The sequence below is a fragment of the Protopterus annectens genome, chromosome 4.part1, assembly GCF_019279795.1.
Source record: "Protopterus annectens isolate FY-2018-M chromosome 4.part1, PAN1.0, whole genome shotgun sequence".
Classification (NCBI taxonomy): domain Eukaryota; kingdom Metazoa; phylum Chordata; order Ceratodontiformes; family Protopteridae; genus Protopterus; species Protopterus annectens.
Genome location: NC_056734.1, coordinates 774,169,410 through 774,183,800, shown reverse-complemented (window position 1 = coordinate 774,183,800; position 14,391 = coordinate 774,169,410). Strand labels below are relative to the sequence as shown.

The 14,391-nt window shown below is 39.0% G+C and overlaps 1 protein-coding gene across 1 annotated transcript in view; it reads left to right on the top strand.

Moving 5' to 3' along the window:
• ARHGEF26 (Rho guanine nucleotide exchange factor 26) overlaps nucleotides 1-14,391 on the top strand; it is a 1,375,009-nt gene that overhangs the window by 1,282,498 nt on the left and 78,120 nt on the right. Inside the window, exon 14 of the mRNA XM_044070517.1 lies at nucleotides 4,227-4,331. Coding sequence (XP_043926452.1) covers nucleotides 4,227-4,331 — 105 coding nt within the window. The remainder of the gene's footprint in view (nucleotides 1-4,226; nucleotides 4,332-14,391) is intronic.

The window sequence follows — 14,391 nt, the reverse complement described above, 5'->3', positions numbered from 1 at the left end:
TTGGGAAGATAACTTATTTAACAATTCATATTTTCAGTATGTTAGATTGTATTTTCGCTTTCTGGATGATATTTTTATGTTATTATTGTGGGATGGCCCTCATGAAAGTATAGATTCCTTTATGAGCTATATCAATAGCACTAGTACTTATTTGAAATTTACTCACAGTGTGGAAGGATAAAGAATAGCATATCTGGATACTGTCATTATTAAGACAACTACAGGCTTTAAATCCAGAATATTTAGGAAGCCTACTTTTAGTAACAATTACTTAGAATATGAGAGTAACCATCCAAGAAAAATGTTTAGGAATATCTTCAAAGGACAATGTATAAGAGCAGCAAGAATGACTTCTTGCTATGAAGACATGATTCAGGAAATAGAATATATGAGCTCTTTATTTTTGGAGTGTGGGTACCCGGAAGGTTTAATCAGGGATGTGGCCAACTATGTAGTAAAAGAATGGAACAAGAAATGCAAACCTTTATTAGGAGAAAGTGCTCCTTTACAGGCTACTGCTTCTGAAGCTAACGAAGCTAACATTAAACAATATAATAGGGCATGTATTATTAAATATGGTCCCTATGCTGAGAAGGTTAAGTACCTAATAAGTAATAGCTGGAACATTCTAAAATCTGACGAGGATATTTGTCATTTATTAGATGACAAACGTACATTTGTCTTCAAAATGGATTAAAATATTAAAAGTACTTTGGAAATGAGTAGTGGAAATGGTACAAGGAATAAAAAGATTGGCCACGCACAAAAATGTGGAAGTTGCAGCTATTGTCACTACATATTAGAGAAGGAAAGCATCATATTAGACAATGTCAATAGAATGGAGGTTAGATTTAAAAAGGGAAATTGTAACACTAGACATTTGATATATCTGGCGAAGTGTATGCTTTGTTCAGGATACTATATAGGAAAGACCGATAGACTTTTCAAAAATAGAATACATGACCATCAATACAATATTAGAAAAAAGGATTCAAACATAGAATACATGACCAGCAATACAATATTAGAAAAAAGGATTCAAACAACGCATTATATAGACACAGAGAAAGCAGGGAATGACCATTTTTTCAAGTTTGCTATTCTGGAACAGGTTTTTGATAATCCAAGGGGAGGGAATATCAATAGTGTGATGGGGAGAAAGAGGTAAAGTGGCAGTTGTTATTGGATGCCACAACTCCCCCCGGATTAAATGACAGTATTCCCATTAAGCCTGTTCTGGTATCGTGTTGTTGACAAGAATGTTTAGTTGATTTTTATTTATTTATTTTTTCAGTGCATTATTATTTCTTTTAATTATTGCATTTTTTTCAATGAATTGTATTTATAATGTTTTAACTGACACACTATGCATCTTTAAATAATTTGATACTTTGTATTGGCTGCTATTTTGGTGCCACTTTTTAGAGTTATATATAGGGACTGATCACAGACTTTTAGGTATTCTGATAAAGTCAACGTGTGATGTTGATGAAAGCGCTAAATCATTGTTTTAAATAAATTGTCGTGAGAAGACATTTGAATTGCAAGCTCGATACTGACTTCCATACCAGGGCTTGATCTTACAGTACAGACAAGGAGAAAGAGACGAGAATTTTAAGTGAAAGACCTGCTCTTGCAGAGGTTTTAGTTGAATCTGAAAAGAAGCAGCTGTTAAAAAATATAAAATATTACATGATAACTATAACAATAAATCGGAGAATTAAAAAAGATTGAGAAGAGAGACTGGAAAAGCAATTTTCAAGAAAACAATGGAAGGCATATGTGTGGCTCCCAGGTATGCAACCAAGTCCAGAAGGTTTAGGATATTTTCTTGGAAGTGTTTGCATAGGTGTTTTTATACCCCATGCAGACTTCAAATATGTTTTCGTCAGGTAGATAGCAGGTGTTGGAGGTGTGACTGAGAAGAGGTAACTGGGAACATATGTTTTAAGAGTGTAATGAGCTGGCAGATTTTAAAAATGTGCCACAGAGTACTGTATCAGAAGTGTTGGGTGAACAAAATGGCTCTAAGTTAGGAAATGATTCTTTTCAGCTGAGATACAGGATCTGAATTGACTAGACATAGTAAGTTCTTATTAAGGTTAATTCTGTTGGCTGCCAAAAAAAAGCAATTACTAGAAAATAGAAATCCAAGTCTACATAAACTGCATTTCAGGTGTTGAATATTATAAAGGAGAGAGATCTTTAGAAAAGGGAAGGAGCAAATTACATAAAAGTAAGTGGAGATTGTGGGACCAATACATCCATAGTAATGTTCTGGAGGAGGAGTGAGGTTTAAGGGAAGGCAAGAATACGGCAATTTTTGGAATGTTGGACTGATGATGGTAGCAAATAAAATGTGTGATGTATATTGTATTTAAAAGGAAAATATTGAAATGGTTTCTTTTCTGTTAAAGTATGATTGCCTGTGTCATAATAAAGGTGTGAAAAAAGACAGTACAGGTTTGTCTACACGTACTGAGCTTACTTGTCAGGAATAAAGTTTCAGTCTCATGGAGAAGAATGGTTCATTAAAGGTGGGAGATGGTGAATTAACCCTTAATGGGCTGTTTAGCCATTCATTGCTGTGGCACATTTCTGCTCTACTCCAGATGTAATGTGTGGCAATACAAGAGTCATGCACTTTGACTGTAGTGTGACAGATACAAATTCTAAGCAGGTGCCTGAGAGAAGTCAGGATTACTTGATAGGTAGCTGTGACTAGAATGATTTGGATTGCATTTAAATCAGAATGGAGAATCCCTTCCACTTAGCTCTGCCAGGTGAACAGCTTCCTAACATTTTGTAACCCCCCCCCCAGTGAGGCTCCCACCAGCAGTCCGTGGCCCATTCCATGTAGACACCATAGGTCTGCTTGTTTCTTCTCAGAGTACTTTAGTAAACATGTGCCTAAGAGCCCTGGGTCTTACATTAGCTCCCACTGGCATGTTTCCTCATGCCAGTTTCAGTATAGCTTCAGTCGTTGATGACTTGAACTCTCTGAATCCTTTGACAGGGAAGTCCCTTTATTCTTAGGTCTCCAGCAACCACAGATACTACTGATAAATATGCTCCTAGATGAGAGGAAGCTCAGAAGGGCAAATAGTGCCAAAAATGTGTTGTCCCTTTGAATTTTGTCTACATATTAGTGCATTAGAGAGCAGAGCAGTTCTCTCTGACCAAGGATACCAGGAGTATCATTCTGTGGGTATCCATTAAATTCTATCTGATACCTTGGTGGTACTTTAGTACCTCAGTAAAGACAGGAGAACTCTTCCTACCCTGTAAAAGTTTAGCAGAGGGTCATGCAATTGGGACAAGCCATTGCCCCTTGTATTTTGAGAAAGGCCATTTCTCTAGCCAACAGACTGAGACATTACAACTTCTTGGCCCACAGTTGGTCCCTCAAGTCCATTAGTAACTAGAAGGATCTTCCAGAAATGAGTTAAGCCAGCAAGGGACCCATCTTCATCCCAATTAACACTAAATGATCCATGTTTTTCTCTCATCTCTCCCTCCAGCAATCATAGTAGTGGTCGTGTGGGTTCTTCTTCACCTTCATCCATTTCCTCCTTTGAGAATGTTTAAAAGTCTGCAAAGCCAATATGATTCTGACAGTTCCCTTCTACATAAGGCAGATTTGGTTTCCCCTTCCTCAGTTATTTCTTTGCCTTCCAGTGATGCTGATTCCCAGAAAGACACTGATCATTCACTCATCAGGGAAAACTTACCTAGACCTGCATGATGTGAAACTGATAGTATGGCTGCTTCATTTCTGGTAATAGTAAGATCACAAGATTTCTCTGGATGGGCAAACTCTTAACTCTTCTCAGGGACCTTCCATTATTTGTTCATCCTTGAAATATTTGCCTCAGAAGACCTAGGATAAGTGAAACAAAAATTTTTTTTGGGCAGCAGAGCAGGGACTTGACCCTTTTCCATTGCTTATGCCTCAGAAACGGGATTGCCATGAAGGTTTGCATACTTCCTTATTCGTATATGTTATCTGTAAGTCTGCCACACGCTCAGGTAGTGCTTTGCTCGAAGTGTAAGTTTTTGTGGAATGGAGCTGCCCATGTACAATAGGAGGAAAATAAGGTGTCCTACAGATGAAACATTATGCATGTAGCTTAAGTCTTCAGTATGTATGTAATTCCTTCTACCAAGTAGTATAGTTTTTAGCATTATTAATGTGTGCAGTAATAATTTTTTTCTGTTTCTTCCAGCATTACTTCAAGTGGAAATCATAAGAAGTTACACAGCTAAACAGCCAGATGAGCTTACTCTTCAGTTAGCCGATGTGGTGCTGGTTTATCAGAAAGTTAACAGTGGTAAGTCATGTGTAGAATTGTGCTATGCGTTACCTTTCTCTTGTGTGCACGCTGTTTTCATACACTTGTGATATCACACTCCACATTACAAAATACTGAAAATGAGTTCCATTCAAATTTCGAGTGTTCTATGAGGGCAAGGGAAGACTTCTGACCACAAGTTCTAATTATGCAAGTAAAGGGACTTTTTTTTCATTTTGATTATAATTTATAAAACCACTATTCTGTGAGCATTTCCTGATTGTTTATTTACTGTTATGAAGTCTTTCATTTGCCAAAATGAGAAAACACCCAGTATGGTTGCTTAATGGACTAGAAACTGAAAAGAACAGTCAGATCTGTACATTTGTTAAAATGTTATTGATTCAGGTTAATGAATAATCTTTCATTTATTAACTGATTGCTCAACATGGTGAGGTAAAGTCCACAATGAACCAAAAGCAACAAAAATTATTGACACAGAAACCTTACTGGTGTGCTGTTAAACCCATTATTTGTAGAACTACTGCCTCAACTCAAGTTGACCATGAGCATTGAAAACTCTTACATGAAACAAGTCCTGATGTCTGCAAGTGGCATTTTCCCCACATGTAGACATATTTTAGTAGTTATGGTTTACATATCATCTTTGCTAGGTTTATAAGTAAACGGCCTCTAGTTGGAGGGGCATATCATGCTAGGAAAATGTGGACATCTGAGTACTTCAACAATCTGTGGTTTCATTAGTTTTACTGTATGGAACACTTCCAGTCTTGGAGTTGTCATTCCATTAACTTTGACAGGAACAAATGTCAGCACTACAGTGACCAGTGTCTCGTCATTCAAAAATCTATCATTTTATTCTTGGGTTACAGTTGAGTATTCATTCTGAAACCAGAAAACTAAGCGTCTTTTGATGTGCAGCATTGTGGGAGATCTGGTTTCAAGACATTACATGAAATTCAATACAATAACAGAAAAAAACAACGTGCTGTTTACATCATACTTCTGTTCCACAATTTCCAAGTAACATACTAATATTAGTTACTTGCAGAAGTGTCTTTGCCATGGCACTAATGAGTCTCTAACAGAAGTGAAATTGGTTTGTTTTTCTTAATTTTGCTTAGCTATTTCTTCATTAGCTTAGTGTGTGTGTGTGTGTGTGTGTGTGTGTGTGTGTGTGTGTGTGTGTGTGTGTGTGTGTGTGTTTTTCCTCCCAAAGACTGGAATAATAAGATTAGCTAAGCAAAAAAACACCAAGGAGAAGGGTACATTGATTCATAACATGGTGGAATCATGTCTATATGGACAGTAATAAGCAGCATATGCCATAAGGGTTAGCATTGTTAGGGGACTATGTTATATGGCATGTTTTTTATATTCATCTGTGTTGCTGTTGTAGTCATAATTTCAAGAATCTCTGCTGTATGAGAAGTGTAGCAGAAACAAGGTTATGTCCTTAAGGGGTTATTTGCATATATCCCATAGGCCTCCACTACAGGAGGTTTAAGGTACTGCACAGTGAAGAGTATAGCTTGACTGGGTCTTTTTAGCAGTTTCTGTTGCATGAGGAGTTCTACATCTGACCGGAGGTTCAGAGCTCATCCCTTTTCCAATATGGTGATCCTATGCCTCCCATCTCTCAGCCATCTCCATATCACAGTATAAAGGAAAATAATGGAGATCTATCTTGTTTTTTCTTGCCAAGTGGTATTGTACAGACATTTGTTACAGTTTATCATCATGGCAAATGTACAGTAAAGGTTGTATTTTCTTTATACATATGTTGCCTCCTGGGATCAGAACATGCTTATTTTCGGGTCTGGGGCTGCCAGCCAAGCAGAGTAAATGTATTTGTACAAGACAGATTAACTTATGGATCAGTGTGACAGGTGTGTTTATCACATCCTCACCTCATCCAACATCTGCAAAGACTTTAGGTCCCAAACCTGCGCAGCCAGGAGGGAAGATGTGCTTGCAGATTTAAACCTCGGGAAGCAAGACGCATTCATTCACTGATCATCAACTGCGACTAATAGTGATCACTTGGACACCTCGTATCAGAAGTCTGACTCCAAACTGAGGTGTCTTTGAATGACTTAGACCTTTCAGCCTAGAGACACTATTACCAAAGTGGTACTTGGTCAGTCCCTTAGTTCACTGCAGAAAGAATCCCCTGTTCTTGATGAGGTCCCTCCAGTGGCCGTCATATTTGGTGATTCGAACACCTCCATCCAGACCGAGCATAAGGTGGACATCTCCACTGGATGCTAGTCTGCTTTGCCTATAAAGAAATATCTCCTCTGTAAGTATGTAGAAGACAGATTGCGTTTGGTGATATTGGACAATAACAGTTACACAACTGAATGTTTGAGAGCAGGATCTCCCATTAAATACTTTTAAGTCAGCATCTAGAAGGCCTCAGCCAGAAACCTCTCTAACCTACTAGATAGGAGCATCAAACTGATTGCCCATAGCACAGGGCTTGAGAGCTTGTTAACCCTGGTGAAAGGCTGGCAATCAGGACAAACCAAACTGTTAACATCAGGTAAACATCCTTCTAAATACAGGACGGACACTCCATCCATCCTTGCTAAACCAGGTTCCACACAGGTGGAGGATGACTACTTAGGTTAGGAAGTACAGCTGTCTTCCACATGATGCAGTACAGGTAGTGAAGATGCCGTTAGCCATGGACTCAGTGGACAACCTCACTTCTGAAGACACCTTAGCCCTTATGAGGGACCATTTTCATTGTCAGGCTCCAAAGGTTTCAGATGCCCAAAACAGCCCCTTAGTAATTATGCTATGGATCAATCTAAGCCAGTTGTAGCCCCCTTGGTGCAGTCAACATTGCTGGACCATTTTTCAGTGACCTCACAGGGACCACTCTCACATTCTCTATCCTCTGAAAGACTAGATAGATCTTAGACTGCTGTAAAACAACTCTTCTATTTATAAGAGTCAAGTGACAGACTTAGATATACTGTAATTGGAGGCAGCTAAAGTTGCCAAACTACCTTCAGGAAGAAACAGTCTACCTTATAATAAGGATTGTAAACTCCTGGACAAGTATAGAAAGAAAACCTATACCTCAGCTGCACTGCCTATTAGAATTCTGAACTCTCAGGTACCATATCCTGCATTGTCAGGAGCATATTGTTAAGCATATGATGGAACTTGATTTCACTAAAAAGGGCTCCAGTGTTGCACTGGGTCATCTTATCTAGACTTCCATTCAAATGAGCAGACAGGTGTGCTTGTGGTGCTGCAGATGCAGTGTCCAGAACTGACACTGGTACAATATAGTGAAGGCATTCTTGGCTCCACACACAGCCATTAGCTGAGGATGTAAAAGCCAAACTTCTCAATGGCCTTCAGGACCAGGATTTGCTTTTATACCACAAGCATACAAGCTGTTTAGGAGTCTGTGGAAGAAAAGGAAGGCTATGGATATGGATTTTCATATGTTACACCTTCCTCTCCCCAAGGGTAATACGAATTGCTTTAATGAACAAGGAACGTTTTACAAGAAACCAGGAAAATGTAAACAGCCAAAAGAGGGAAAACCCTTTTATAAGAGGAAATGTCAGGATAATAAAGAGACACCAAAGAGGGAGAACAAACCTCCACCTCCACCAAGGATGAGCTGTGACTCATTCTCTTACATGTGGAATATGACTCCTAGAGTGACCCCAAAACAGCTACTCCTACCTGCAGAGTTTTTAAGGCAAAGGGCGGAAACAAAATTAGGTTACCATGTCTTTCTTCTATATCTCACATGTACGTACTCACACCTGTGCACAATTTATAGTCCTTTATCCACTTTACTACACGATTACCCAGACCTAATTTCCCTTTCCCTCCTACCCTAATTCCCTCCAGACTTGGGAAGCAGATTCTGCAGTTGTCTGTTAGAGTGGAAAAATACTTCAGTCATTTGGATATTAGACATAATTTCAAAGGGGTACTGGATATAAATGTGATAAAAACCTCTGAGCAAGAATGATACCAAGTGTACCCACAGAACAAGAACACCCATTCTTGCCCATCCTTTGTACTGCTTTAGAAGATCCATTTTGTTTCAAAACCACAAGAAGGAAAAAGATTTTACCTTGAGGTTCTTCTTGCTGCCAACAAAAGACCCATTCTAGACTTCTCCAAATTAAACAAGTCCCATCCAGTGAGAAAATTTAAGATGTTAACCCACCCCATCACTTCTCTTGCTGAACACAAAAGCAGTAATGCTTAGAGCAGACCTAAATGATACCTACCAGCACATCCCCATTCACAAGTAGGACTGAAAGTTACTGACATTCTTGTCATGGAGTAGAAACTACCAGTTCATGTCCTTATCTCTTGCCTTAGCTAGTGCTCCAAAAGATTTTACAAAATATCTGGCACTAGTGGTCATCCATTGCAGGTCAAGGAGTTTACAGTATCTCAAAAAATTGCCTTTTTTAAGCCCACTCAATCGAGAAGACCAACATAGTCATCTGCATTGCTCAGGTATGCCTGCAGGAGCTGGGATTCACACTGAACATAGGGAAGTACAAACTGGATCCATCACAGAGAAATGCTTTTAGGGGTTATTCTGAGCACCCAGATGTCAAAGTTGTTTCTGCTTTAGGACAAAGTATTGCAATATAGCCTTTTTTCCATCAAGCAGTACAAAAAACAATGTGGATGACCAGGGAGATTCTTAGAATCGTAGAGCACATGACAGTTACTACTCCTGTAGTTTTCCTGGACTAGTTTACACATGAGAAAAATCCAGTTGTGCCAACAATGACAATCACTGGAGCATACCCTCATGGCTTTACTGTACTTGAAAAGGGAGCTGGGATGCTAGATGTCTACCAGGAATACCAGTCCACCTGCTTGCCAACAGCCAGATCCCAAGTACTAATATTTCAGGTCTGGCATGAGGACAAACTCCCAGAGCCTAAAGGTGCTGGCCTCTTGGTCTAGGTCAGAAGCCATACTCCTTATAAACCTGAACAAGATGCCGGTAGTCCAGTATGCTCTTAAGAGAATTGAAGTCCCACTGAATTCCAGGAATCTTAGGGTTTTTGACAGATAACACCACAGTCATGAACATACTCCTATCAGCTTTGCAGGATGGCCTTAAAGACATGGTTGCTGGCAATAGACAACTGTGGGACTATAGGCACTGTAAATATTCCTAAAGTGGACAGTGCACCAGTGGATCAGCTGAGCAGAACCATGGCACACTCACACAAGTGGCAACTGCATGGGAAGGTCATCTTTTCTGTGCCACAGAAAGGGGTAATGCCAGATGTGTATCTTTACTTCTCAAATGAAAACTTTCAGATCAGGAAATTTTATTCCAGAGCCCTGCACTCCAAAGCTTGAAGGAAAACATTCTCTTTTTGCTGGAAGACAAGTTTCTGTTCACCTTCCCTCTCTTCTCCTGATTTTAAAAGTGAAACAGCAAATATAAAAGGAGCAACAAGGATGATCCTTATAGCACCTCTTTGGACTAGGCAGCACTAGTTTTCTCCACTCATATTGATGATCAAGGAAAGCCGTGTGATTCTGTCCAGGCAGGTGGACCTATTAATGCAATACGAGGACATTTTAGTGCACCTGAGGATAAAGAGCCTCACTCTGGAAGCCAGGAAGATTTTATATTATTTCCTTCTGGCCACCAGCTGTGCGAGGATGTGCACTCCATAATGAGGGATGCCAGGAAATCTAGTACTAGAAATCATATATGGCAAAATGTAAAAGATTTTCCCAATGGTGCCAGCAGAGGGCCCAGAGTTAGCAAGGATCCCCTTAAAATTGACCAAGCATTGCCACACAAGCCTAGTATATACTTCCATTAAGGTCCACTTATCTGCATAGTGGCAGGCCTACCAATTGGTAGTCCCCTTACCTCCAGAAGGGCCATAAAATAGTTTGTAAAAGGGGCTGTGCATCTCAGGTGCTCAGATGGCAGTTGTACTGGCCTGAAACCTTAATATAATGATAGAAAAAATTACTTTTTTCCCCAATTAAACCAATTCAGGTTGAGTACACAGTTTATCTCATGGAAGATGATGTTTTGTGGCCGTCATTTCTTCCAGGAAGATAATGGAAATTCAAGATCTCACATACAATAGGTACATTTTGGTCATCCATTAAGATATGGTTACTCTAAACAACAGTCCTACTTTTATGTCAAAGGTAGTGACAAAATTGTCCATGAATCAGGTCATTCATCTCCTGGTGTTCCTTGTAAGACCACAGAACAAAAGGAAAAGGATCCTCCATTCCCTAGATGTTTATAAGCGGCTAAGGTACTGCCTGTATATGACAAAGGATTATAGAAATACACACCAACTCTGGTGGACTTTGCAGAAAGCAAAGCAATAAAAGTTTGCTTTGTTAAAGCAAACCACCTTGAAGTTAACTTCCCTTTGTATTATTTTCTGTCAGAAGTTCTGTGGCAAACAATTGCCAAGGAATGTAAGATCATACTCCTCCAGGGACACAGCTACCACAGTACAATTCATTAGGAAACCTTTACTAATGACATCCTTGTAGCAGCCACTTGGCGTTTGGTCCACGCTTTCTTTTACTATAGGCTGGCCATTAGAGCTAGAGCTGTTTATGCTGTGGCTCAGCTAAAGGCTTCCTTCATCTACAGGTCCACCAGCCACCCAAAGAACAGTATGAGAAAGCTCTGTGGATCATTCCAGAAGTTATGACTGCAACAGTGACTTCCAGGAAGAACACAGTACAGTAATGTCATCAACTTTTATTTGATTACTATTTTTATTTAACATTTGTAAACCAGGAAAGTCCGACTTGGAACGAAGCCAATTTTCAGTGGAGGCCCGGGGAGAAACTCTCCACATGTATGTCTTTGTAACATGGGAGGAAACCCATACAAACTCAGGGAGGACATGCAGACTCTGCACAGAAGGAACCCCAGCCAAGAATCAATCAGAAAACCCCTTGCTGTGAGGCGACAATGCTACTGCTGCAGCACTGCACCATCTGTACCATAATTATACATGTTCGAGTGTCTTCCAGGTTCCCATACTCTCTTCCCTCTGTGGGGAAAAGCAGAACTGGGATGGGCACCATTCTGGTCATGATCCCCTTCTTGTCTTTACATCTCCTTGATGTTCTTGTATTCTCCTCCTTCCATGCTGATTTTTATGAACCCTTGCCTGCAACATAATACAGAGGGTGTGATGCCTACCATTAGCGCATACCATGAGTGTGGCATTTTCTTTTCCTTTCCTTTTTCTTCCAGGCAAATATCCAAGACACCAACCTTATGAGTGATCCTAAGGCAGGGGCAAGCAAGAACAGAAGATGGCTAACCATAAGTCTTCTTTTACACTGTGACATGGAAACGTGGGAGATGAAACATCAGCATAGGGGGTGAGGGGATGAACTACAAAATTCTGAACAAGTATAGGACTCTGTCACTGGCAGAGATCTGGGTTATGACTGTATCAGTGACTATACTCTAACATGTGCAGCTCTCTAATGTCCTGCACTGGCTAATGAGCAGAAATAAACTCATAGCGGTGATGCAGAGATACATTAATACTGAAAACTTTATTTAGTAGGCATACATCCTGTCTTGGACAGGCTCACCAAACAAGACTTAATGCTGATAAGTGCAAGGTGCCTGGATAGTGTTACAGCATTGTCACATAAGTAACAGTAACTAATTGTTTTTTAGGAGCTGCAAGGTTGTATACTTTAGCAGTCAGAATCCTATGAAGTAATATTTTTTCTGCATTTTGTAGAGACTTATATATATATATATATATATATATATATATATATATATATATATATATATATATATATATATTTATATTTATTTATTCCCACAGTCTCCCATACTCCATTTAATATATAATGTACTCTTAACTCCTTGACAACACAACTGCAAAGAAAAAAGAATACCTCAAATAGTTTGGATCTCCACCTGTGCAAACCATCTCAGATTTAATACTGAAAATGTAGTAAGAGAGTTCCAAATTGGACAATACAGACACTCAAGTAACTGACTTGAGGGTTAAGTAAAGTTGTGAAGGGGAGATCAGGCCATAACAAACATGAGTAGACCTTGCAGTGATACTTAAGCATTTTACCTTTTCACATGAGAGGCACTGAAGTTCAGACCTGAAGAAAGATTTGTGGCTGTGCAACTACCATTTAATGCGGTTTGTAGTTTCTGTGTATGTGTTGTACAGTCAAGAGAAATGAAAGGCCAAACATATTGTATTATCAGTAAAAGGACATTTTTGTTGCGGCTCATGCTTCTGGGGGAAATATGATTTCATACTGAATAGGAAGCTTTTATGAATTTGAAGGAAAGTTGTGTCAGTAAGACCTAGGTATGTATATTTATTCATATATGCTACTGGTAGATTATTGGTTGAATATAGGCGAATTTGTGTTTGAGTAGGTAGTTTTCAGTATGTATAAAATGAAATAAACAGGCAGATGGCATAAAACACATAATAACTTTTAATACAAAAACAAAACTAAAAATAAGATAAAAGATGAGCGCTTTCGCATCAAAATTAGATACTTCATCAGATCTGCAGCAATGGGCAATAACAGCATTTACGGCATTACCTTAGACCACATGATTTGAGCACAGGTTTTACAGATATATAATCATTCAACCCCTTGCCTCTAGTGGCCAGTAAAATAATCATCCATTTAATCTCAGTGCACTCAGTATGAGTCCTGATGTTGCCCCCCCCCCCTTCTAGGGCTGACATAATCAAGTTCAAGCACCATAAACTTAAAACAATACTCGGTCCCTTCCTGCGTTACATATTTTGATAAAGCATTTTTGTCATCCTGTTTATTAATAGAGTAAAGGTGCTCCCTAATACGATCTCTGAGGCACTGATTAGTCTTGCCAACATAAAATGATTGGCAGACATCACACACAGCCAAGTATACAAGATTAGAAAAACCACAGTCAGCGTATCTATTAAAATAAAACATGTAGGAACTATCAGGATGCAAAAACTGGTAGTCACTTTTGATAAACTTAAACATGATACACCCCTTACAGGGAAATGTCCCAGTCTTATTAGCATTATAAGAACGCACAGGTTCAGCTGTTAATATCTTGTAACACAGCCTGTCTTTCAAAGTTTTGCTATTCCTAAAATAGAAGAAAGGCTGCGTACCTAGAGCATCATTACACTTCTGATCAACTCCAAAGACATGCCAGTGTCTCCTTATTATATCACAAATTAACTAACATTATTGGAGTAAGTCAGGCACATCCTCAGAGTGTTGCCTGCTTGAATATCAGTACTCATAGATTCATCTGATTTTTTCTGAAAAAAGGGTCTGGTCCTGGTGCCCTTAAGAGATACGGCATAATTCTGTGCTAAGGATACCTCTGTTTGGTTATAGCCCCTTTGCATAAACTCTTTGGTCAGTAAACTAAAAGCATTATACATGTCACTATCTTTAGTATGAAGACGTGATGATCTAAAGAACTGGCCTGTAACAACATTGCGTTTGACGTGCTGAATGCATACTGTGTGCATGTAAAACATTGTTGTTCTTACAAGATTTCTTAAATAGGAATGTATTCAGACCACCAGCTGACTTAAGCACCCTGATATCTAAGAATCAGAAAACGTATGTGAGCTTACCCCCACCCAAAAAAAAAAAAAAACTTGGATTTGTTGTCTGATTTTATAGGCTATTTGAATGCTACTACTGCCTATCTGAAGTTCACATATGAGTTTTCTGATTCTGATATTGCTTTCAAAAAAAAGTATTTGAAGGTAACATGAAGGCCATATGTATCATTTCTAAATGAAACTTCTCCTGATACAGAATGAAATGTTAATTATGCTTATATCCTGAATTATTACTCATTTGCTCATTAAAAGAATCAAATTATTACCTAAGAAATATTTGCAGATCACCTTCACTGTTAAGAGCATTAACAGACCCTGACATAAGATATTCTAAGATTCTTGTTAGGGTCATCATTTGCATGAGTTGCTGTCTTTGAGAGGTGCAGCCCTGAGAAAATAGCACTCTGCAAGCTCCCATATACACTGCA